The sequence below is a fragment of the Herpailurus yagouaroundi genome, unplaced genomic scaffold (assembly GCF_014898765.1).
Source record: "Herpailurus yagouaroundi ecotype Mexico unplaced genomic scaffold, PumYag 77, whole genome shotgun sequence".
In the NCBI taxonomy this organism is placed as follows: Eukaryota; Metazoa; Chordata; class Mammalia; order Carnivora; family Felidae; genus Herpailurus; species Herpailurus yagouaroundi.
The window spans coordinates 16619481-16646798 of record NW_024412388.1 but is presented as its reverse complement, the minus strand read 5'-3'; the positions used below and the strand labels follow the sequence as shown (position 1 = coordinate 16646798).

Genomic DNA, 27318 nt, shown 5'->3' with positions numbered 1-27318 from the left:
TTCCTGAATTCGAGCCCCGGGTTCACTATGCACTGGCAGCCCGGAGCCTGCGTGGGATTCTCTCTGTCTCCTTCTGCCCCTCCCCTTCTCTCTCTCTCTCTCTCTCTCTCTCTCTCTCTCTCAAAAATAAACAAACAAACTTTAAAAAAAAGAAACAAAAAATCCACAAGAGTCACTGAACATAGTAACTGACAACAGAAGGAGGATCCCAAAACAACTATTATGTGAATGTTACCTGGTTCCGTGCTCGCCTCCTTCGCCGCACTAAAGGCTTGTCCGGCAGGGGAGGGGGAACAAACTTCAGCTGGACGAGGAGTCTCCACTGGGGCGTCTGCATTCCCCGGAATCTCCTGGGCAGTGGAAGGACCCACATTCATCTCCTGTGCAGCCGTATGGACCGCCTCCTCGGTCTCGGCTTTCACCGGGCCCCCCGGAGGGGCAGAATCCTCCAGGGAACAACGAGGCTCTCCGGCACCCTCAGGGGAAAGGATTTCCACCTCGGGCTTCTCGGGCTCCTTCCTGAATGACTCTGAGGACGGTGCGGAGACATCCCTCGCCACCTGGCCCTGAACGGAGCAGCTTACGAGGTCGGTCAGAAGGTTTTTACAACTAACGGCCACGTCAAACATCTGCAGGCTGTCGGCTAAAGAGATGATTTTGGAGAAGTTGTGCTTGCCCACAGGCAGCTTGCCAGTGTACATCATTTCCAGCAAGAGGGCAAACTCCTCGGGGCTCACCACAGACGCGTCGATGGAGATGGTGTCGGTGTTGTCCAGCAGGGTTTTGAACAGGAGGCTGGCCGCGGCCAGGACGAGCTTGTGGGCCCGGAAGTAAATGGTGCCAATGGAAATGGTGCAGTCACAGAACTGCTGCTCCTTGCACAGGGTGTAGAGCTGCTGCAGCAGCTGCCGGCTATAGTTGGGGAGCTCCATCGCATCAACTCTGCCCCGAGGACGTCTCCCCCTCTCTTCTTCCGGAATCCGCTTTCTGCGGATCGGCGCTACATCCCAGGGAAACCCAGAAAGCGCTACGTTAATACCTCACCGGCACAAAGGGAGACGCCACGAACGAAACAGACCAACAGGCAACTCACTCGTGCGTTTGACAAACGTTTCTCAACAGGGAGGGGCGCTGCGCCAGGTACGCTAAATCATGACGGTAACCGCCACGCGTTTAATACATGGAAGCGACCACGCTTAGCGCTTCATCGGGAAGCTCTCACGGGATCCTCACAATGACTCAATGGAAACCGTCCCCATTTGACAGATGAGACTGGAGCTCAGAGGTAGTGAGAGAACCAGCCTGAGGAAAACAGCTGTTCAACAGCATATGCGTACCACCCGTGTCAGAGCGGTACGCGCCCCTGCTTCCGGTGAGTTCTCAGCCAAACGAAGAAGGCTCATACAGTTACATAAACGGACTTTCAATACGCTGTCCTCACCTCATCTGACCTATGTGCAACACAGGACACGGGTCATCACTCCCTCCCGCTGCAAACACCTGTTTCACTTGCTCTTGCTCTCTCTGGTTCTCCTGTGACCTCACCACCCAGCATCCTTTGCTGGGTCCTCTGGGTCACACTGGCCTCTACAGTTTGGAATATTCCAGGACTCAGTCATCTCTCCTCCTGTCTTCTGTCCCATCTAATTCCACACTTTTGAAATATCAACAAATCCTGGGGCACCTGGGTGGCTCAGTCGGTTGAGCGGCCGACTTCCGCTCAGGTCATGATCTTGTGGTCCGTGAGTGAGTTCGAGCCCCGTGTTGGGCTCTGTGCTGACAGCTCGGAGTCTGGAGCCCGTTTCAGATTCTGTGTCTCCCTCTCTCTCTCTAGCCCTCCCCCGTTTGCGCTCTGTCTCTCTCTGTCTTTCAAAAATGAATAAATGTTAAAAAAATAAAATAAAAAAAAAAAGAAATGTCAACAAATCCTGACTATGCAGTTTCTCCTTATCCTGTCAGCTTGCAGGGTGACATCTCGAGCTCAGTCCTGTCCTCTGGAGTCCAGATGCACACCTCCAGCTACCTACTCAGCATCTCCAATCGGAGGCCTGATAGGTTGTTTCAACTTGTATCTGAAACTCTCCTGCCACCTTCCCATTTTATAGCAATTTTGTCTTTCTAGCTGTTCAGAACAAAACTCAAAAGTCAACCTTGATTCCCGTCTTTTCCTCCTACTCCGTATGGAATCTGTTATAAATCCTGTTGGCTCTACCTTCAACACACATCCAAAACCCAATCACTTCCTGCTGCCTCCACTGGCTCTCTCTGATCAGTCCAAGCCCCCGTCCCCTATTACCTGGACTACGACAGCGATCCCTTCTAACCGTCTCCATGCCTCTGCCTTTCCAGCACTACCCCCAGGAGTCAGAGGGGTCTTCCTAGCACACAGCCACATCCTGTCCCTTCTTCGCACAAAGGCCTCCTGGGCTTCTGGTCTCAGAGTAAACGCCAAAAGCCAAAGTCCTCCTAATGGCCTACATTCCTCCTCATAACCTGGTTGGCATTAACTCTCTGATGTCACCTTCCACCCGCTCTCCCTCACTCATTCCACCTTAAGCACACTGCCTTCCTCACCGATCACGGAACACACTAAGCATGTTCATCTGCAGGTGTCTCCACACGTGTGCATGGCTCACTCTCACTTCCATCAGGTCTCTGCTCTAAGGCCCCATCACCACTGAAGGCTTCCCTATGTCCTTTAAATAGGAGCCTCTTCTCCATTCCATTCCTCTTACTCTATTTATCAGCATAGCATTATCACCTATGACATGTATTTTTACTCATCATTGTGTATCTCCCTTCACTGGAATGTAAGCTCCTTTAGGGAAGGAACTTGTTAAAATCGTCTGCTATATCCCAGAGCTTAAAATTCTGCCTCACACGATGTTGTTGATTAGATGGTGGCATGAATAAACGAATGGAAGAAAAGCTAATGGCAGAGATTTGCACCCAGAAACCCAGCTTCGGAACAGGGGGGTCAGGCAGTTAGAGGAGCTGACCGGCCTGAATAAATGAGTAGGCACTGACAAGGGGAAGACAGTGAAAGACAACAGGCGCTCGAAGCAGGGAGCCTGCGTGAGGCACATGAACAAGAAAACATCCCCAGCAGTGGTGAGGAAGGGGAGGAGGGGGAGGGATGTCAGTGATACTGGACAGGGAGTATCAGGGGCTAAATCTGGCAGGGGGTGTGGCCACAGATACATGGGCCATGCTTAGGAGCTTGGATTTATCTGAAAGGGAAGGAGGAACACTGAAGGGTTTCAAAGGCTTTAAGTAGGGAAGTTGCATGGTCAGAGAGGCATCTTAAATGTATCATCTAAGTGACATTTGCACAGAATTGAGGGAGATAATGCTGGAGACAGGCTCTATTATTGCATGAGTTCAGAGATAAATCAATGAAGGCTTTGACCCGGAAAAGTGGCAAGAGAAGAGAGAGAAAGAGACAACCAAAAATATTCAGAAAATGTAACTGTCATGATTTAAGAGTCTGAGCGGATGCGAGGGAAGAGAGACAGCTCCCAGGTCCTGGTATGGTACGTGAAGGTGGATGCTGAGATGATCCAGACAACATAAGAAAACTTTAGGGAAGAGGACATCCAGTTCAGTTTTGAGTTTGATGAGCTTATCATCACAGCCAAACTGTATAATCTCACTCGGATAAGGAAAAGAAAGTGCACTGACAAGGGGGTGGGGTGGGGGGGACAAATGTCAGAATAACACTGGTTGCCTTTGTTAGCAAGATTGTGGATGATCCCCTTCTAGTCCACCACCATTTCTTTAATTCCCCACATTTGAAGCTGACAGATAAAAATACAAATATTTCCAAGTTCTGGTTTCTGGTCTGGCATGGAAGGAGCTTAGGAAGTCACCATTCCATCCTGACAACAAGTAAAAAGCTGAAAAAAAATGGAAAGGTCAACAACTCTTTTTAGATCTGTCAGAGAACCGAGGTCACAGGGCAAAACTGCTATCCCCCAAATTGGAGAGAAAGACAGGCAGATTCGGAGAACTGCAACTTCTCAGAACAGAAACCCACCAACAGACACACGGTGGGAACCACACCAGGAACAAAACAAAAAATGAAATTGACAAACTGCCTCAGGCTCAGGGTGGACAAGTCTGAGTTAAAAACTCCAGAGGGACCAAGTCATAATTTTGTGAGTTCTACCTGCAGGAGCTCTAAGGGGTGAATATAGGAGAAAAACCTCCTCCTGCTTCAGGCAGAGGAAGGGAGGGAACTAACCATTTTTAAATATACCAGAGCACTCTGTTCTTAACAAGGCCTAGTTTCAGGAGAAACTATTTTACCAGATTCATACCTAACTGGGGGAAGGAAAATACACTTCACCCCACTTTTAGCCATCCTGCCCCAAGATGTATGTTGGGGGGGTGGGGGGGGGTTCTGAAAAACACTGGTGAAGTTCACAGACCAGGGGCACAGGCTCACCAAACCACTGAGACCTAATCATCAGTCTATAAAACACTTCCTCCCCTGTACCTTACCATCCCATCAACTATAGGCTTATTTACCACAATTTCTTTCTTTGTATGTATGTATGTACATATATATGTGTGCATATATATATATACACACATACACACACATGTATTTTTTATATTTACGTAAATATAAATGCTCACTCATTATATATTTATATATATACATATACATATATACACGTATATACATATATATATTTACTTATTTACTTATTTTTAACGTTTATTCATTTTCTGAGAGACAGAGTGTGAATGGAGGAAGGGCAGAGAGAGAGAGGGAGACACAGCATCGGAAGCAGGCTCCAGGCTCTGAGCTAACAGCACAGAGCCCAACACGGGGCTTGAACCCACGGACCGTGAGATCATGACCTAAGCCAAAGTCAGACACTCAACCGACTGAGCCACCCAGGCACCCCTACCACAATTCCTTTTACCCGGTACTTTATGTCTACCTTTCAAGAAAAACTTTCAAGGGGCACCTGGGTGGCTCAGTCGGTTAATTGTCCAACTTCAGCTCAGGTCATGATCTCACAGTCCGTGAGTTTGAGCCCCGTGTCAGGCTGTGTGCTGACAGCCTGGAGCCCGCTTCAGATTCTGTGTCTCCCTCTCTCTCTGCCCCTCCCCTGCTCATGTTCTGTCTCTCTCTGTCTCAAAAATAAATAAAAACATTAAAAAAATTAAAAAAGAAAAAAGAAAAACTTTCAAGACATACTGAAAGGCAAAAATTACAGCTTTAAGGACTGAAGAAGCATCAGAACTACACTCAACTATGTCAGGAGTTATCTGATCAAGAAGTGTTTGGTTGTTTCTTTTTTTTTTTTAAGTTTATTTATTTATTTTGAGAGTGGGTGGGGAGGGCAGAGAGGGGGAGAATCCCAAACAGGCTCCGTGCTGTCAGTGCAGAGCCCAACGAAGGGCTCAAACTCAAAAAAAATGTGAGATCGTGGCCTGAGCCAAAATCAAAAGTTTGATGCTTAACCAACTGAGCCACCTACGCACCACTCTGACCAAAAATTTTTAAACACGACAATTAATATTCCAAGGACATTAATGGAAAAAGTAGACAACACACAAGAAAGGATGAACAATAGAAGAAAGATGGAAATAAGAAAAAATGAAAAAAATGCTACAAGTCAAAAACAACAGAAATTAGGAATGCCTCTGATATGTTCATTGGAAAACTGGAAAAAACTGAGGGAAGAATCTCTGAGTTTGGGGGTGCCTGGGTAACTCAGTCAGTTGAGTGTCCGACTTTGGCTCAGGTCATGATCTCACGGTCTGTGAGTTCGAGCCCCATGTCGGGCTCTGTGCTGACAGCTCGGAGCCTGGAGCCCGTTTCAGATTCTGTGTCTCCCTCTCTCTCTGACCCTCCCCCACCCACACTCTGTCTCTCTCTCAAAAATAAATAAAACATAAAAAAAAATTTTAAAGAATTCTGAGTTTGAGGATTGATATAACAATAGAAACGTCCCAAACTGAAAAGCAAAGTGAAAAGATCAGGACAGAGTATCTAAGAACTGCAAGACAACTGCAAAAGGTAAAACATATGTTCAGTGGGGATATTTGATGGAGCCGACAGTAAAAGGAACACAAGCAATATTTGAATAATAATGACTGAGCATTTCCCCAAATCAATGTCAGACACCACACCACAGGTTGAGGGTGCTCAGAGAACACCAAGCAGGGTAAGCAGCAAATGTTACATTTAGGCATATCATATTCAAACTACAGAAAATTAATACTTAAAAAAGAAATCTCCAAATAAAGGGGGGGGGGTGGGGAAGAAGACCACTCTACTTCTAGAGGATCAAAGATAAGAATCACCTCTGATTCCTCCTCAGAAACCACGCAAACAGGAAGAAGGTAGAATAAAATATCTGAAGTGTAAGGGAAAAAACCAACTTAGAATTCTGTACCCTGCAAAATTACCCTTCAAAAGTGAGGGGGGGAATAAAGCCTTTCTCAGACAAGCAAAACTGAGAGACTCGGTTGCCATTAGACCTGCCTTGCAAGGAATGTTAAAGAAGTTCTTCAGAGAGAAGGAAAACGATAAAGTACAGAAATCTGAATCTACATAAAGAAATGAAAAGCATTGGAGAATGAATAGGTGAAGGTAAAATAAAACATTTATTTCTCAATTCTTAATTGATATAACGGATAACTGTTCAAAATAACAGCAATTTATTTGATTATGTATGTTTATGTCTTGATATACTTACATATATAGAAGTCAAATAAATGACAGCAATGATACAAGGGATGGGAGGGGAAAATTGGGATTATTTTATTAGTATATATGGTACTTGCAGTACCTGTGAAATAGTATAGTGTCATTTGAAAGTGGACTTGAATTAGATATAAATGTATACTGCAAACTACAGAGCAACCACTAAAACAAGTCTGAAAAGGAGTATAACCGATATGTTAGGAAAGAAGTGAAAACGGACTCAGGTCAAATACTCAATTAAAAACCATGAAAGAATGAAAAAAACTCGGAAGACAAAAATAGGAACAAAGAACAAGGGCAACATCAACAAATATGGCAGATATAAATCAACTATATCAATAATCACTTCAAACATCAATGGTCTAAGTACACCTATTAAAAGGCAGATATCAGAACAGACTGAAAAACAGGACCCAAACTCTATGTTATCTGTAAGAAACCCACTTCAAATATAAAGACATATAGATTTAAAGTAAATCCACAGAGAAAGATATATCATGCTAGTACTAATCAAAAGAAAGCAGGAGTAGCTATATTAATTTCAGACAGAATACACTTCAAAGTAAAAAAAAAAAAAAAAACGATCAGGGATAAAGAGGGGCATTACAAAATAGAAAAGGGGTCAATACTTCAAAAAGACATAATCTTTTACATGCATATGCCTAACAACAGAGTATCAAAACAAGGCAAAGTGAAAGAACTGCAAAGAGAAATAGACAAATCTACTATTATAGTTGGAGACTTTAAGCATCCCTCTATCAAAAATGGACAGGTCCAGCAGGCAGAACTTCAGTAAGGACACGGTTGAAGTCAACAGTACTATCAGTCAACGGGGTATAATGGGCATTGATAGACTTTCCATCTAACGACAGCAGATTAGACATTCTTCTCAAGATCACATGAACATTCACCCAACTAGACCAATTCTGGGCCATAAAACTCCCTTAACAAACTAAAAAGAATAGAAATACAATCTCTGCTCTCAGACCACAATAGAATTAAACTAGAAATCAATGACAAAGAGATAGCTGGAAAATCCCAAATACTTGGAGATTAAACAACACACATTTTTCTAAAATTTTTTAATCTTTATTTATTTTTGAGAGAGAGAGACAGAGCATGAGCAGGGGAGGAACAGAGAGAGAAGGAGACACAGAATCCGAAGCAGGCTCCAGGCTCTGAGCTGTCAGCACAGAGCCTGACGTGGGGCTTGAACTCATGAACCGTGAGATCATGACCTGAGCTGAAGTTGGGACCCTTAACCGACTGAGCCACCCAGGCACCCCAAACAACACACATTTTTCTAAATAACACATCGGTCAAGAAAGAAATCGCAAGAGGAATTTAACTAGGGGGCGCCTGGCTGGTTCAGTAGATGGAGCAGGTGACTCTTGACTTCAGGGTCATGAGTTTAAACCCCATGTTGGATGTAGAAATTTAAAAATATATATGTCCTAAACTAAATGAAAATGTAAATACAACTCATCAAAATTTGTAGAATGCAGCAAAAGTAGTGCTTAGAAGAACAGCTATAGCACTGAATGCATTTTCAGAAAAGAAGATCTAAAACCAATAATTTAAGCCTCCACCTTGGCATAGAACAAGAACAAAGTAAATCCAATTAAACAGTAGAAAAAAATTAGCAAAGAAATAAATGAAATTGAAAAGAGTAAATGTATAAAGAAAAATCAATGAAACCAAAAGCTCTTTCTTTGAAAAGATCAATAAGATAAGTATGTCTCTAACCAGACTGAGGAAAAAACAAAAAACAAAAAAGGAAACAAAACAAAAAACACAAGTTACTCATACAGAAATGAAAAAAGGGACATTACTATAGATTTCACATAAAATAAAAGGAAAACACCAAAGGCATGATCCCTAAAAGAAATAACTGAGAAGCCAGATTTCAAATTATAAAAAAAAAAACAAAAAAACACTTTTGTTCTGTGAAAGGTAATGTCAAAAAAATGAGAAGACAAGCCACAGACTAGAATAAAATATTTGCAAAAGACACATCTATTAAAGGACTACTACCCAAAGAACTCTTAAAACTCAACAATAGGAAAACACACAACCTGACTAGAAAATGCACCAAACCTTAACAGACCTCTCACCAAAGAGATACAGATAGCAAGTATAAGAAGCAAATATGAAAACAATGTTCAATATACGTCATAAGAGAATTGCAAATTAAAGCAACCTATTACAATGGCCCAAATCCACAACATTGACAATACCAAATGCAGTGAGGATGCATAGTAACAAGAACTCCTATTTATTGCTAACGAGATTGTAAAATAGTACAGCTGCTTTGGAAGACAGCTTAGCAGTTTCTTAGAAAAGGAAGCATACCCTTACCATATGATCCAACAATTGTGCTCCCTGGTGTTTACCCAAATGAACTGCCCACACAGAAAGGTGCACGCAGATATTTATAGCAGCTCTATTAAGAACTGCCAAAACTTGGAAGCAATCAAAATGACTTTCAGTAGGTAAATGGATAAATAAACTGTGGCACATCCTGCTAATAAAACATTATTCTACACTAAAAAGAAATGAGGAACAAGCCATAGAAAGACATGGAGGAAACTTAAATGCATATTGCTCAGTGAAAGAAGCCAATTTGAAAAGGCTATATACTGTATGAATCCAACTATTGTATTCTAGAAAAAGGCAAAATTCTAGAAAAGGCAAAACTATTGAGGCAGTCAAAAGATCAGTGGTTGCCGGTGGTTGAAGGAAGGCAGGGATAAATAGGTGAAGAACAGAGGATTTTTAGGGCAGTGAAATTATTCTTTATGATACCACAATGATAGATTCATGTATTATACATCTGTCAAAATCCACTGAGTGGACAATGCCAAAAGAGTACCCTAATGAAACTATGGGCTTTGGGTGATAATAAGTCCACGTAGGTTCACTGATTGTAACAAATGTATCACTGTGTTGTGAGACAGTGGGGAGCCTGTGGGGGAGGCAGGGTTACGTGGGAACTCAACTGTACTCTGTACTCTCAATCTTGCTGTAAACCTAAAACTTCTCTAAGAATTAAAGTTCATTTATTTAAAAAACTTCATAAAACGAATGTAAATTTTCGGTTCCCATCACCCCAAACCTTATCTATATACCGTGGTATTGAACATTGTGGAACATTCATGAATTCATAGAATTTTTTTAGCTTACTCACAGTATCTTTAAGAATATCTAGCCCTACTGTTTGAATACAATTTGTCTTAATATCTGGATTATAAAAATGCATACTTTTTTTAAACAAATAAAGTGCAGACTGGGAGCTGACATGTGACACTAGTAGCCAGCCGCAGGGGCAGGACTGGAATCCGTATCTCCTGGTTTTCTAGTGGAAAACAAAACAAAACAAAACAAAACAAAACAAAACAAAACAAAACAAAACAGATGCTGTAAGATTTTAACGAGGCAAAAGTAGGAGCTATATTTTTTTTAAAAAGGAGATAGTTCTTGAAATTTGTAAATTAACTTCTTTTAATAACTGAGAACAAAATCAGAACAAGAATTCAGTGTGCAGACAGCACAAAGTATAAACTACTAAACAGGCACTAAAGTTTTTCTAAAAAATGAATTATATCAACAGAATGTGCCTTTTTTCCCCTAAGAGCAAACATAGGCCTTGCGGATTCAGTAAATCAAAAGACTTATCTGGATGTACATTAGATCTTTTTAAACATTCTTATTAATATGAAATAAGTGACTGAGATTTTATTTTCAGGAAAAACTAAAACATACTTAAAATGTCATTTCTGGGGGGCGCCTGGGTGGCTCAGTCAGTTGAGCTTCCGACTTCGGCTCAGGTCATGATCTCACGGTCTGTGAGTTCAAGCCTCGTGTCGGGCTCTGTGCTGACAGCTCAGAGCCTGGAGCCTGCTTCAGATTCTGTGTCTCCCTCTCTCTCTGACCCTCTCCTGTTCATGCTCTGTCTCTGTCTCAAAAATAAATAAACATTAAAAAAAATTTTTTTTTAAATGTCGTTTTGGTAATTTTTTCTAGGGAAGTTATCCACATCTTCCATCAGATTAAAAAACAAAAGATCTACCAATGATCCAGAGGGAGGTATTTTAAGCATTAACTACAGAATCTTGTAGTCAGAGCTATTTCATATTTTTGTCAACAACTAGATTAGATGAGAAAATAATAGAATAACTGTAGCAGAATAAGCAACTGAGCAAAGTTAAAAAAAAATTGAACTGAACTATATGGTTTACCAATATACAGACACTAAAACATAGTTATTAACCTGCAATAAAGGGAGAATGGAGGTAGTTAAGGCAGAAAACATTCAAGGGTGATCAAGGGCTACTTAATGAATGTAAGCTGGCAATGTTGAAAGTTGCAAATTACTGAGATTAATAGGAATACTAATTAAAGAGCGCACTTTTGGCAAAATGGCACACTGAGCTGGTGTAAATGGACCTTTTCTCCCACTTCATACACACAGAAATGCTGGATAAAACATTTTAAAAGTGCTTTTAAAATATATAGTCAAGCTTAAAAAAAAAAGAAAAAAAAGGAAATCCCCAAGCACCTAAAATGAAAGAGACATCAAAATCAAAGCTGGAACAGTAAGTGGATGTTGAGACCACGGTGACCCACAGGGGTTTCAAACTCCAATCCGGGCCCTGGGCTTGGAGGAGAAAGCCTTAATCCTCACATGGAGACTAGAAATACAGCTTCAGGCAGGTAGAAGGTGGGTGAGTTGAAACTGAGACCCTTGTGTAAAGCCCAGAGACTCAAATATCTATCCCTCCTTGATACAGTCTGAAAAAAACCTCTGCTCACTGACTCAGGGAAGCAGCAATAAAAGTTGTTAATTATCTATGCCTTAAAAGGAAAAGGCACCCACAAGAAATCTAAAATGTAGGCCTATGCCATACAGAGGCATGTGTAGGTATGCAAATCTGTATCATACAGGAATCCTGAGCTGAGAAATTAACATCCAAACTGGTCTTTGACGTGCAGCGGAAAAAACCCAGAATACTTTCACAACCCAAGGCACAGAGACACAGGGAAGAAGAAAAACACAGAACAGAACTCACTATTACAAACCATATGAGGAAGACCCAAACGTGAAAGGTAAATCTATAAAGGCTAACAGTAGAAAATGTCAGAGGGTGTCTTTGAAGCAGGGGTAGGGAAACTTTGTAATGCCCCAAATGCCAAAAAAAAAAAAAAAAAAGGGGGGGGGTAATGATGAATTTCACTGCATTGATGGTAAAGATTTCTATCAAAAACATGATTAACAGACAATGGACAAATGGTAAATCAGGAGATGATATTTGCAGAGTTTAAAGTCAACAAGGAGTTAGTATGAGATTTAAGTAATTCCTGCAAATCTTAGGAAAAAAAATTAAAATTCAAGTAGGGGTAAAAGGAGCAAATGATATAACCAGGCAATTAAGAGAAGGAAAAGCTTACTTTTGATTAACTGACAAGTAGTAATTGTAGTGGTTATAACAGCAGTAATAAGAACTGGCATTTATTTGATGCTTATTATATTCAGGAAGAGTTTATTATATTCAGGAATATGCTTTACATATATTAATTCATTCTGTCCTCTCAACAACCTGATGAGACAGATTCTGTAATTATCCCCTTTTACTGATGAAGAGCCTAAGGCCCAGAGAGGTTGAGTAATTTCTCTAAGGTCTCACAGTAACACATGGTAGAACTTGAATTTGAATCTAGGGTGCCACTGGTGAGTATATAAATTGATACAGCTATTCTGGAAAAACATTCTGGTAATATTTAGTGAAATTTTCTCTGCATATATGCCTTGCCACCCAGTAATCATACTCCTGCATACATACCCTAGAAGAGTTCTTACCTGGGTCCATAAGGAAACATGGCCAGAAAGATTACTGGGGCATTGTTTGGGTAGCAGGGAGATGAGAGGCAATTTAGATGTCTACCACTAAAAGACAGTAAGGAAATGCACCGGATGCATACTATGGAAAAGAGTGCGTTAGAAAGAAACAACAACTAGCTACTCAGACAGAACGTGGATAGATACCCAGTGTTGAGTGAAAAACTAACAGCCAGAACGAGATCTAGAGCATAATAAGCATTTATATGAACTAAAAACACATAATCTAAATAGTACTATATGTTAGATAAAGCTACATATGTAGCTAAAGACATTTTATCCAATACATTAGAGTGGGTACCTGTAGCAGGGGAGGGCGATGACGGTAGGTGTTGAAGGTGAGAAAGAAAAATAAAATCAAACAAGAGGGGCCTTGCCCAGATAAGAGAAACGCTACAGTGTCACAGGAGGAGGCTCCCTACACCATCCCCAAAAGGCAAAAATAAAACTAAAAAGTCACATGAGATGGATCATGAGAAGGAAAGACATTAACTGCAATAACCAGCACAAATAGCAGCCCCCAGAACTGAAAATCATAAAAATAATAGAATACTATGAAAAATGCTATAACTTGTGTTTCATTTTAATAAACAGGCAAAATGAAGAGAAGTCATAATCCAGGAACAAGATAACATGGAAAAAGGATAATCAGATATGAAGAAGAACCGAAAGAACTCCTAGGAATAAAAACTGAAATCACTGCATTCATCCATTGATAAAGTAAATAGACTGGATACAGTTAGAGATAAAATCAGTAATTAAGAAGAGAAGTCTGAGAAAATTACTCAGAAGATGGCAGAGTTTATAAAAACAGAAACATGAAAAGGAAGCTAAAGGATACAGAAGACAGAATGAGAAGGCAGCGCATGCATCTAATAGGTGTTCCAGATGGGGGCGCCTGGGTGGCTCTGTCGGTTGAGCCTCCAACTTTGGCTCAGGTCATGACCTCACAGTTCCTGAGTTCGAGCCCCAAACTGGGGTCACTGCTGTCCCCACAGAGTCTGTGGTGACAGGCTCTTTCTCTGCCCCTACCCAGAGCTTACGCTCTCTCTCAAAAATAAATAAACCTTAAGAATTTATATAGAAGTGTTCCAGATGGAAACAATGGAGAATATGTAGAAGCAATCTGAAGATATCATTGCGGAGCTATTTCTAGAATTAAAGACGAACATGAGTCTTCAGAATGGAAACTTCAAAATATTAACAACAGTGAGAAAAAGAAGTTGTAAAAAAACAACAACAACAAGAGAAAAGACACTACTTACAAAAGACTGACAACTGGACAGATACAGACTTTTCATTTAATAACAGATGCCAGAGGAAAATGGAGTAACAGTTTTTGAATATTAAGGGAAATAACAATCAAGTTTCAACATCCAGGTCACAATAAAATTATCTTCAAACAAACAGATACAGATGGTCACGGGAAGAATTACTTTAAGAAGGAAACTGAACCAAAAAAGGTGGGGTGGGGGGGATAGAATGCAAGAAAAAATAGCAAGTGGCAAGCAAAGAAACAGCTAAACAAATAAACTGGAAAAGTTAAAATCAGGAAGACTAATAACACCAATGTTGGAGATGCCGAGTGACCACACTCTCCTATGTTGTTGGTTGAAGTGTAAAATAGGACAACCACCTGGGAGTGCGGAGGTTTCTTACAATAAAGAATAAACTACTAATAAATGCAACAACATGGATAAACCTCACAACGATTACGTTAAGGAGCATCTGGGTGGCTCTGTTGGTTAAGCATCTGACTCTTGTCAGGTCATGATCTCGGAGTCGTGGGATTGAGTCCTATGTCAGGCTCCACACTAAGAGGGGACCCTGCTTAATAGTCTCTCTCTGCCCCTCCCCCATGTGTGTGCACTCTTTCTCTCAAAATAAGTAAACATTTAAAACAAAATGAACTATTATGTAAGTCAAAGAAGTCAGGCACAAAAGAGTACATACATAGGACTCAACTTATAGGAAACAGAATTACAGGTAGAACTAATTTACAGTGATAAAAATGAGGAGTGTGGAGGCTGTGGGGATGGTGTAGGGAAGGGAATGGAAAGAGACACAAAAGAACTTTCTGGGGAATGGAAATGTTCTACATCTTATCTTGGGTGGTGTTTAAAGAATAGCTATTTGTCAAAACTCTTCAAATTTAATACCTAAGCTCAGTTGTTAATTATATTTCAATAAAAAAGAAATTAAGAAATGTGTTAGGATACCGAAAACACACTGACTGTTTAAAAATGGGTACTGGAAGGAGAGGTTAAAAACAAGGTAGAAAAATGACAACCCAAGTAGCTAGCATTTACTGAATGCTTACTATGTGCCAGGCATTGTTCGAAATACTGTGCATAAATTAACTCATTTAATTCTTTGAATAATTTATGAAGCAGGTACTCTTATCCACATTTTACAGATTAAAAAAAAAAAAAAACTGGCACAAAGAGGTTACATTACTTAACCAGGGTTTACACTAATGTGTGGCAGAGCTAAGGTCCAAACTCTCGTAGCCTGGCTCTCAGGTCCCGCCTTCTTAGAAACCCACTGCCTCTCCGAAATTAACAGTCAACAACAACACGGGAAGAGCAGAGGAGAACAGAGTCAGGGTGTTCCAAGGGTCAAGAGGGTGACTGATTGACTTTAGCCTTTGGCCTAAGTGAAGTGTTAACAAGTAAGGATGTAGGGGAATAGAAGCAAGATTAATATTTGCAAACAAGGGATACAAAAGAGAATAATGGATATGGGATTAATCAACAGCAAGTGAGAAAAGGGAGAAAGAAAGGCAAGAGAAAATCGTATTAAGTAGATAACAACTGAAGATGGCAGAAAGAAGTCCAAATGTATTAGTAATCACAACAGAAACGGACTGAACTTTCTTGTTAAAAGGCAGAGAGATTCTCTGATTGGGTTTTTAAAAAATCAGCTATGTGTTACTTGTAAGAGAATTAATGTGTGGGCATGTTTACACTTGAAATGGTGCCTAGCACATAGAAATACTCCATGTGTTAGTGGTTATGACTATTAGAAAGAGACTGTGGGTCGTCCTCATTAGTTTTCCAAGTAGCCATCTGACAGGACAGCTGAAATATCTATCTACAAATAATTAAACTGTATCATCTCTGTAGACTACTTTCAGGTACAGAATACTGTTATTAAATAAATCTAATATATAATCATGAGGGATACACTGGTGATTTGGGGGCTACTGAGTACTACAGAGGCTAAACTATACTTTGCTGATCTCACAAAGATCGTAAGACGTAAGAGCCTCTAACATATATTTTACTGTTTCCCCTAATTCCCTTTGTAAAGATGTGAAACCGAACAGAGAGAATACAGCACTAGGTACGATGTTGTGAAAGCGTATCTTTCAGAGTTAGAACACTGCATGTTGGACCCTTAAGTGAAGTCCTGTAGATTCTTGGATAGAGGCAAACCTAATTTATGTTATTAAGCACTTACTGAAATTGCTGGGCTTGGGAAAATTGTCAAAGGTCCCAAGGGAAGAACATGTAAGCAACAAAAGAGCACCAGAAAGATGGCTGTTCCTCAAAGGAACAATATTAAAGCCTCAAGAAAAGACTATACTGATATAGAATAAAGATACTTAGAAAAAACTTAATTGGCTGAACCGAGTGCTACGTAACGACCCAAAACCCAAATGGGAATTCAACACAAAGTGGAAACTAGGCCAGCTTTCTAAAAGGAGCACAAGGAATATTTATTTACTTATTCATCCATCCATTCATTCATTCATTCACTTATATTTTTATTCTGTCTACTTCCAAAAAGGATTTAGGGGCACGTGGGTGGCTCAGCTGGTGAGTGTCTGACTTCAGCTCAGGTCATGATCTCATGGTTCGTGACTTCAAAGCCCCACATTGGCTTGCTGCTGTCAGTGCAGAGACCACTTCAGGTCCTCTGTCCCCTCTCTCTGCCCCTCCCCCACTCGCACATGTGTGCGTGCTCTCTCTCTCTCTCTCTCAAAAATAAGTAAACATTAAAAATAAAGGGATTCTTGGGGCACCTGGGTGGCTCAGTCGGTTGGGCATCTGACTTGGGCTCAGGTCATGATCTCACCGTTCGTGAGTTCAGGTCCCGTGTCAGGCTCTGTGCTGACAGCTTGGAGCATGAAGCCTGCTTCGGATTCTGTGTCTCCCCTCTTTCTCTGCCCCTCCCCCTCTCGTGCTCGCGTGCGGGCTCTCTCTCTCTCTCTCTCTCTAAATAAATAAATATTTAAAAAAATTTTTTTAAATAAAGGGATTCCTTCACTTAAAAGAAAATGAGAAAAACCAGAAAAAGCAAAGGTGAGAACTAAGTCATAGTTCATAGAAAACACAAAATCCCTTCAATGAACAAGGAAGAATACAACAACACTAAAGCTTATTCTCGATATGCACTGCTTACTTTTAATAACGTAGATGTTCTGAAATCCACAATTGCTGGCAATGTCCTTATAGCAAAAAAGCACTCAAAGGCCTTTCTTTGCTGCTACTGCTAGAGAGCAGTCGGAGGCTCTTTTCGGTCCGTCAGGAACCGGACCTCCCCTTCCCCGATTTACTACACTCACTTCCCGTCCGTCTTCAGCCCGCCACACGCCCGTGTCATCTAGTAACTAACTGTGGGTCATCTGCCTTTTGTTTACTCAGCACACTGCTAGGTGCTGTGTGGGAACCCAATGAAATATAAAACAAGATCTTTGTCCACAGGGAGTTGGTAATAAAGCTGACCCCGTGCTGGAATGCTTAAAAACAGAACTCTTAAAAAGACTCAATCCATAACAGACCAGAAGAAGGAAAGGAAGAAGAGGAAACAAACAAAACAGACCGATCCCAGTGAGCGGCAAGGAAAAGGAAAGGAGCTAGAGCTGGTAAACGCAAGTTAGGTGCGTGGCAGACACAATTTCAACAGGCCAGGGTGAAAGGAAAAGAACTCCAGACAGAGGAAGAACCACGATCAGTTCCGGAAGAGGCACGCTTAGCATGTATGCTAGAAACAGTGCATGTGTTCAGGCAACTGGCACTGCACTTGGCTTTGGAAAGACATCTAGTAACTAGCTGCCATCAATCATTACTACAGACCCCAGGCTGGCTAGGGTGGGTCTCCAAAAGCACTGGTGGAAGAGAAGTATGGAGCACAAGGGTATGCAGGGTTAGAGAGCCCAGAAAATAAGCAGAGGAACTTATACCTGCTTTGAGGGAGGAGCTTCTGAAATAGGAATAACACAATTAAAGCAGAGCTTTACCAGTGACAGGAGGGATGGACTGATCAGGAAAATGTTTAGCAATGGAAAGAAAGAACAGGCTCCTATATTGTCTATATTGGTTGTCTACATAGGTTTGTTGCCTTAGACATCCTGTATCATAGAATTCCCTGGAGCAGAAGTTGGACCCACCTCTGCCTGGAATTGTGTTCCAATATCCAAGAGAGAAAAGCCACTCTGTGACTTAATCAAGGGTCCTCCATTCTGGTTCCCCTAACAATTCTGCACTCCCCTTTGGCATACCTATCTCATGGTCTGAGATATCTCTCTTATGGTCTGGCTCAATGCAACCTTATCCGCTTAAAGTCCCCCCCCCACCCCTCACTGTTGACAACCCCTTTCTCCTGAATAAAATCTTTACCTCTACCTTGATGCCTACGCTCTGCTGGAACCACAGAGCTGGAAGAGACCTTGGAGAGCCCTATTCATCGCTTTCAGCAAACAGAAGTTCATTACTTTATCTATCACGTACTCTTGTCGCATGACCAAATGACCTTAGTCCAATCTCTTCCCTTTTTAAGGGAGGAAACTGAGGTCCTGAGAGGCTGAGTTGCTCTTTGATCCAAGTCGGCTTCAACCCCATGGCTATTTAGTCTCACAAACAACCAGAGTCAGGTGAAATAACAGGCACTCTCAACATAATTAGAGCAAAGATCACACATTTAGAGACAAGAAATGGGGCATTTGCTTCACACAAAAAGATGATTTAAAATGTAAGGTATCTAAGGAATCAGCTAAGTTAAAAGAGAACCACTAGCAATTATTTCTGAGAATACAAGGTGGATGGGTGAGGTCAAAGAAGGGTGACTGCAGCTTTTCGCGGGCCCAGATTTCTCAAGTTCAAAAGCAGCTGTCATTTGGTCTTGTCTCTTACACAGAAGGCCTGAAAGGCAGTAATGTGTAGTGTGAGGGATGGAGGTTTCTGCATTTGGCACTCCTGGATTCATGCTAGTGTCTCCTTGTATGTATTGCCATTGTTGTTTCTAATGGTATCACCACCATCATCATTCCATTCCAAATGCTAGTCTACCACAACTATTCCCGTCCTTGAGACTTATAGCAATACACGAATGGCCTGTGTGCTTTCCTAAGATACATCCTGGTCGCTGGGAACTCCAAGTAGCCTGAACAGCTCTGAAGAACGCCAGGAGTGAGCATTCCAAAGTGGCCGGCTGCGCCAGGCATAAAATTCACCTGCGGGGATTTGAATGCTGTCCAGTGAGCAACGTGGCAGACGCAAAGCAAGCATGATCTGGACATGCTATCTTGCTTGTGTACTGGGAGTTATACCAAACTCCATTTAATCTCGTTTACAGGTGAAGACTAAGGCTCAGACATGTTAAATGCCTTGTTAAGGATCATGAGTTAACGAGGCAAAGAAGTGAGTGCAGGTCTCAATTCTCAAACCATGGTTCTGTCCTCTAAAATGTGAAGGCCTTGCTGGATGCCACGACCTAGCTACCCCTTCTGCGGATAATTCTCCCTTCCAAGAGCTCAGAAGCCATTAAGAAGCACAGCTGTCAACTCTTGGTTACTTAACAAGTATACTTACAGTCTCACCCTGAGGGAACGGGTTAGTGAGGAACCACATCCACTGCCCCACCAGCTCAAGAGACCCTATTTTTCTCAATTATCAACTCATGTCTCATGACAGAGTTAGCCCTAATGATATCCTCCTGCTCGTTCTTTTCATAGTCTGTCAAACTACATAGGAGTATTATTTATCAAATAACCCCTAATAAGAGCTACTAATAATTAAGTACTTTACTTATGTTTCTGAGCACTTTTTATGTCACCTCCTTTAACACTAACAATCCAGCAAGATAATTAAACCCAATTTACAATAAGTCCTGATAGTGGAAAGGTTAAGGAACCGGCCCAATTTCACACAGTAAATCAGTAAAGGAAATGAGATTTTAATCCAGTCTGCCTGACCTAAAGTTCTTGCCTTCTACCCACAGAAAGATTTCTTACCTGGGATCCTGTCAAAGAGAAGATTCTGATCCCGAATTTCTGGGGTGGGGCCTGAATTCTGCATTTCTAATAAGCTCCAGGTGATATGGATACTGTTGGTTCAGGAACCCACTCTGAGGAACAAAGCACTATATACACGAGACTCCCTGTTCTCCACTTTTTCCCTATCAAATTATTGTGTTTTAAGCAACTCTTCATCTTTTTTTTTTAAATGTTTTTTTAACATTTATTTATTTTTGAGACAGGGAGAGACAGAGCATAAAGAGGGGAGGGTCAGAGAGAGGGAGACACAGAATCTGAAACAGGATCCAGGCTCTGAGCTGTCAGCACAAAGCCCAACGTGGGGATCGAACTCACGGACCGCGAGATCATGACCTGAGCCGAAGTCGGGTGCTTAACCGACTGAGCCACCCAGGCGCCCCACAACTCTTCATCTTTAAAAAGTCTCAAGTCACCTTCCAATCCTTCCCTTTTGCACCTGCCTTTGGCTCCAATCAGAAAAACAGACACCATAATCGCTCTAGGAATACAACCTACCAAATATGGAGGACTCCAATTACAAGGCCTGCGGTGATTAGATCTATGGCCCCGGCACCAACTCCAGTTCCTACAGAACACATTCCAGTGATCTGGTCTACAAAGCTAGTGCGGCCTTCCTGGCTGCTGCCCAAGTAACTGGGGGTCAAACTGCCCCTGATCTAGAGTGGTCAACTGAACCTGGTTAAGCGCTGGGAGGGCCTAGGATGGCACAGCCAATCGATGAATGTATGCTGAACCGAATACAATGAAGAGATCTCTGCTTAGGACACTCTGTATGGGTTACTGTGATACTTCCTTTCTGGCCACTATGCCATTTATCTTTCCCCACAAAATCAGACAACTCTATTTATCTTCCATAGCCTTCTACCCAGATCCCCTGAAAACTGTAGTAAACAGCATTTCAAGGCCTGTGTTCTCTTCTGTGACACAGAGTCTAAAATCGAGACTCAATATTATGTGCTGTCCTGACACCTGGTAAAATCAGGAGAGCCTCAAATGGCCCAAGCACAAATTCTGCTACCCATTCTGCTCTGGTAGACAAGGTCCCTGAGCCAAACAATCCTCCTTATCAAAGAGACTAAGGTTCAGTTCCTGTTCATCCCTGAGTAGTGGGTTTCAGTTCCTTCTCAGCACCCCCCCCCCAATTATTCCAGCAAGCCAATGACATCCTCTAGCAGAAACCAGGGGGCGCCCCACCCTCTTGATACCACAAAGCCTGCCTCCCACAGCCCCTGGTTGTTTACTCTGCTCCCGAGGGCAACCCCATATGGTCCTGAGTAGCAGACTATGTATGTCCTCCTCTGGGGCTGTGAGTACACATGAGTAAAATTCCGTCAGTCTCATTTGCCAGAGTCCAGTGTTGTGCACTCCCCCATAACCCTGGGGCGGGGATCCTTCCCTCATCAACAGGATGAATAAGAGGTGATTAAAACATCTGTTTTGCTCAATCCACTGGTGTCGGCTCTTTTGATACGCTTGAATCTTTTGAATGCCTTTGGCAAGGTCATCAACTGCTGCAAGATGGCAATAATGTCCAGCATCGTGCTAAGCACTGTCCATACACTTTCCATTCAATTCCCCTAACATCCTATGAGATAGATACATTATCCCTAACGTACAGATGAGGAAACTAACGTCTAACAGCCTATGCCCAAGACCATATAGCTAAGAAGTCTGGGTACAGTTCAAATGCAGATGTGCTGACTCTCTGTTCTTCATCACTACCTTAGCCTTGACAGCATTTCGGGGCTCAGCAGCAGCATTCCTCAGTGCCGCTCACAGATAGAGACGTGCTGCTAGCTGGCCCGACAGCAGCACCTGCATTTGAGGTGCCTTGTTTCTTTTGCTGGTCTCTACTGAAAGATGGATGGAGATGCGTATCTGGAAAGAGTGCTATGGGAACAGGCCGGCTGGCTGGCTGCCAAGAGAATTCCCTTGATGGCTTGAACTTGATTTACCAAAAGGTCTAGTTTGGTTGTCAACCTTGCAGATACAAACCACCTATCCTATAAAAGCCTCATAGTTCATCGGACTTCGGAAGGCTGGATGACACGGTCCAAACTCATATAAGAGAAGAGATATAAATCAGAAAGTAAATTTATTAGTTCATTTGTTAGTGAAATAGGCCTACTCTTTACAGTCACCTGTGAAAAAGATTCAAGCAGCAAGGTCAAGTATCATCAGAAGAGACTGTATGCTACCAACATGTAATGAAAACAGGGTTCATCTGTCTTCGCCATGCGAGTAAGTGCCTGGCGCCACACTGGGCAGGTAAGAGTCTGAGGGCCAAGGTACACTACACAGGCACCGCCAACTGACATTGTCTTGTCCCTTCTATCACCGAGTTCCTGGATCCTTCTGTGGCTCCAGTTTCTCTTTTCATAGAGCCGGACTCAGCTTTGTCTCTGAGGTAACCTTGAGCACGTATTTAATAGCACTGACCACGGGCTAATTTTTCAGTCTCTCTCAGAACGTGAGCAGTGCGCCCCTGGTGCTCCTGCCCACAGGTTTTCCATTCTGTGCTCCGAACATCTATCAGATCAGAACTGGCTCCTCCAACAAGCTTCACCCTATGAAGCTCTCAATTCACTTCAAACTTATCCACCTTCTAACTTCTATCTGGCTCAACCACCTGACATGGCCTATCCCTGATTCAGTCCTCACTCCTTCCCTTTCCCTCTGTCCCTCACCTACTCCCTACTCTGCACTTCTGTCACTCTGCCCTCCTCTAGCCACTCCACCACACATCCCTAATTAAAACTTTTTTTAAAAAAGTATCTATTGGGGCGCCTGGGTGGCGCAGTCGGTTAAGCGTCCGACTTCAGCCAGGTCACGATCTCGCGCTCCGTGAGTTCGAGCCCCGCGTCGGGCTCTGGGCTGATGGCTCAGAGCCTGGAGCCTGTTTCCGATTCTGTGTCTCCCTCTCTCTCTGCCCCTCCCCTGTTCATGCTCTGTCTCTCTCTGTCCCAAAAATAAATAAATGTTGAAAAAAAAAATTTTTAAAAAGTATCTATCAATACCAAGTGTACGTGAAATGACTCCTGATGAGAAGGATAATAAAAATCAAGAGAATTGTGCAACTCTAAATTATCCTTAGATAGTTAAGCTCAAAGGTCATGATCCCATGGTCAGTGGGTTTGAGCCCCACATCGGGCTCTGTCTTGACAGTTCACAGAGCCTGGAGCCTCCTTCAGATTCTGTGTCTCCCTTTCTCTCACTCTGCCCCTCTCCTGCTTGTGCCTTCTCTCTCTCTCTCTCTCTCTCTCTCTCTCTCTCTCTCTCTCAAAAAATAAACTAATTAACATTAAAAAATTTATCCTCAGAGACTACGTAATCCAGGCCTATCATTCCATAGATGAAAAGACTGACAGAAATTAAGGGACCTGCCAAGTCATGTACCCTGGTAATGGCAGGGCCAAACCCAGGACCCGAGTTCTGGGCTTTCAAGCCAATACTTGAACCAAAACACCAAACTCCTAAATATACACATCAGGTGAGGGGTTCCGTGGGGAGGGCTTCCTAGGTATCTCACAGACTGGTGGTCACAAACACTAGGTGTTGTCATACAGCACATTTACTATTTTTCTTTGAGTGTTAAGTACCAACCACTGATATCTCTTTCAATGAAAAAGTAATTACCCTCAAGCCAGAAAACTGCCGCAAAGTGTCTCAGGGAATATATGATTGCAAATTCCCCAATCCACTGTCACCAGTAAGACTGTAAGTTGGATCTGTGACTTAACAACAACAAAAAGAAAAACCACATTTCTACCATGACTATTTAAGATACTTAAAAGATAACATTTAATGAATATGTAATTGAGATCATGATGGAGAAGGCCTTTTTATGCATAGAGGAAACAGAAGAAATTCACAAATAACCAACAGATGTGATTACATAAAAACATAAACTTCCAAAACCCAGCATCAATAAAACTAAAAGATAAATGATATGTTACATGAAATGAAAAACAGTTAATATTAAATAGAAAGATCACAGGGGCGCCTGGGTGGCGCAGTCGGTTAAGTGTCCGACTTCAGCCAGGTCACGATCTCGCGGTCCGGGAGTTCGAGCCCCGCGTCGGACTCTGGGCTGATGGCTCGGAGCCTGGAGCCTGTTTCCGATTCTGTGTCTCCCTCTCTCTCTGCCCCTCCCCCGTTCATGCTCTGTCTCTCTCTGTCGCAAAAATAAATAAATGTTGAAAAAAAAATTAAAAAAAAAAAAATAAATAGAAAGATCACACAAATCAGTAAGGAAAACTAACATTTAAAATTTTAAAGATGGACAAAGAAAAACAATTTACAAAAGAAATAAAAAGTTGATTTTAAAAGTTGGTCCTTCTGAATAATTAAAGAAATGCACATTAAAACATCCATACTATTTTGGGGCAAATTAGAAAAGTTTTGCAATGATAATATTTAATTGAGAAGCAGTAGTTTTAGTTTTATTCATTTATTTTTAAATGTTTATTTTTGAGAGAGAGAGAGATAGCAGCGAGCATACATGTGTGGGGGAGAGCAGGAGTGCGGGGGGACAGAAGATCCCAAGCAGGCTCTCTGCTGACAGCAGAGAGCCCGATGTGGGGCTCAAACTCACAAACCATGAGATCATGACCTGGGCAGAAGTTGGACACTTAACCAACTGAGCCACCCAGGTGCCCTAAGAAGTAGTTTTGGACCATGCACTCTTGATCTGGTTCAAAGCCTAACTTAAACACTTACTCAGTGACTTTGGGCAAGTCACTTTAATCACTGTGAGCCTGAACATCTTTACAGTTTTGTTGTGAAGATGAAGTGAGACAATGCATCTGAGGTGTTTTAGCAAAGTTCCTATCAACAGTAGATGCTCAGTGTTAGCTGCTATTATCATATTACTTGCATTAATAACTCAAGGAAGGGAGCACTGAGACAGGTACCCACATGGTACGGATGGAAGCATAAACTGGTAAAAATCCTTCAGGGAACTAATGCGACAAGTAATCTGCTCATCTAAAGCTATAAGAAATGTCTTTGCTCTGGAAAACAGTATGGAGGTTCCTCAGAAAATTAAGAAGAGAACTACCCTACGACCCAGCAATTGCACTACTAGGCATTGACCCACGGGATATAGGTGTGCTCTTTCAAAGGGACACATGCACCCCCATGTTTACAGCAGCGCTATCAACAATAGCCGAAGTATGGAAAGAGCCCAAATGTCTATTGATGGATGAATGGATAAAGAAGCTGTGTGTGTGTGTGTGTGTGTGTACACACACACACACACACACACACACACACAATGTAGTATTACCCAGCAATCAAAAAGAATGAAATCTTGCCATTTGCAACTACGTGGATGGAACTAGACGGTATTATGCTAAGTGAAATTAGTCAGTCAGAGAAAGACAAATACCACATGACTTCATTCATGTGATCATTAAGATACAAAACAGATGAACATAAGGGAAGGGAGGCAAAAATAATATAAAGACAGGGAGGGGGACAAAACAGAAGAGACTCTTAAATACAGAGAACAAATTGAGGGTTGCAGGAAGGGTTGTGGGTGGGGGATGGGCTAAATGGGCAAGGGGTATTAAGGAGACACTTGTTGGATGAACACTGGGTGTTATACATAGGGGATGAATCACTGGATTCTACTCCTAAAATCATTATTGCACTATATGCTAACTAACCTGGATGTAAATTTTTTAAAAAAGTGTCTTTGGAGAGAGACACGAGAATCTGGGTGCTAAGGATGGTCATGTGCCCTGTCTGAATGCTTTTACCAGAAAGTTTACACGGCAGTTGTATAATTATAGATAAATAAAAAATAATGAGAAGCCCATGACAGAAGACAAAAAGATTGTTTTAAATACGTATGCCTTTAGACACTTATAGGAATCTATCTATACACAAATAATCAGAGATATAATGAAATATTTATGTACACTGAACTCAGAACAATAGCATCCCTAGTAAAAAACTGAAAATGTAGATGTATAATATGAGGAGTGTGTGTGTGTGTGAGTGTGTGTGTGTGTGTGTGTGTGTTGTTTTTTTGTTTCTTTGGAGAGAGGGCAGGGGGGAGGACAAGAGGGGTGGGGGAGAGGGAGGGGGAGGGAGAGAGAGAATGAATCCCAAGCAGGTTCCATGCTCAGCACAGAGCCCAACACAGGGCTGGATCCCACGACCCTGGGATCATGACCTGAACCAAAATCAAGAGTTGGATGCTCAACCGAGCCACCCAAGTGCCCCTACAATACAAAGTTTTTAAGTAAATAGGGTATACAGCCATATTATAAAATATTATGCAGCCATGAAAAATTAGGCTGTCTATAGAATACCTATAGCACAAGCAACCAAAAATAAATAAATAGGACTTGATCAAATTTAAAACTTTTGTGTATCAAAGGATACTATTACGGAAATGAAAAGATAACCCCAGAATGGGAACAAATACTCTCAAGTAACTTATCTGATAAGGGTCCAGCATCCAGAATATATAAACATAGCATATCAGAGTACAGCATCCAGAACTCTTACAACTCACCAGTAAAAGGACAAATAAGCCAATTAAAATCAGCAAAGGATTTGAATAAACATCTCTCAAAAGAAGGTATACAAAATGGCCAATAAGCACGCGAAAAGATACTCAGCATCAGCTGTCATTAGGGAAATCAAGATGGAGACCACCGCGATACCACCCCGTACCCACTAGGATGCTGCAACAAGACAAGCACACACAGACCAAAAGTACAAGGGCTCCTGAGGAGGCAGAGAAACCGGAACCCTCATACATTGCTGGTGGGAACGTAAAACGGTGCAGCCACTGTGGAAAACAGTTTGCAAGTTCCTCAGAAAGTTAAACAGAGATACTACATGACCCAGCCAATTCCAACCCTAGATCTAACCCGAGAAAAATGAAAACATACATCCACACAAAAACTTGTACACCAATGTTCACTGGCACATTATACGTAACAGCCCAAAATTGGAAACCCAAACGTCCACCGACTGATAAATGAACAAACAAAATGTTGTCTATCCACACAATGGAATATTATTCACCCATAAAAAGGAATGGAATACAGAATACTGTTACAGTAGGGGTGAAACTTGAAAACATTATGTTCTGTGAAAGAAGCCAGGCACAAAAGGCCACACACTGTAGGATTCCATTTATAGGAACTGTCCAGATTAGACAGATTCGTAGAGACAGACAGTGGATTCGTGGATGCCAGCTGGGAGGAGGGGGAGTTGGGGAGAGAATGCTAATGGGTACGGAGTTTGGGGATTTTTTTTTTTTTTTTGGAGGGATGAAAATCTTCTAGAATTAGAAAGTGGTGATGGTTACACAGACTTTTAAATTGTACACTTTAAAACAGTAAATTATACGGTATGTGAATTATATCTAAATACATTTTTTTAAATTAGGCTCTT

General features: G+C 41.9%; 1 protein-coding gene across 4 annotated transcripts in view; it reads right to left on the bottom strand.

The window, feature by feature from the left end:
* ZBTB40 (zinc finger and BTB domain containing 40) overlaps positions 1-27318 on the bottom strand; it is a 77648-nt gene that overhangs the window by 36723 nt on the left and 13607 nt on the right. For 3 of the 4 annotated variants that reach the window (XM_040464384.1, XM_040464393.1, XM_040464404.1), the window contains exon 2: positions 236-1000. In XM_040464384.1, coding sequence (XP_040320318.1) covers positions 236-932 — 697 coding nt within the window. In that variant the 5' untranslated portion in view covers positions 933-1000. Of the gene's footprint in view, positions 1-235; positions 1001-2296; positions 2630-27318 lie in introns of those variants that run through there. The other variant, XM_040464376.1, reaches the window with a different exon arrangement.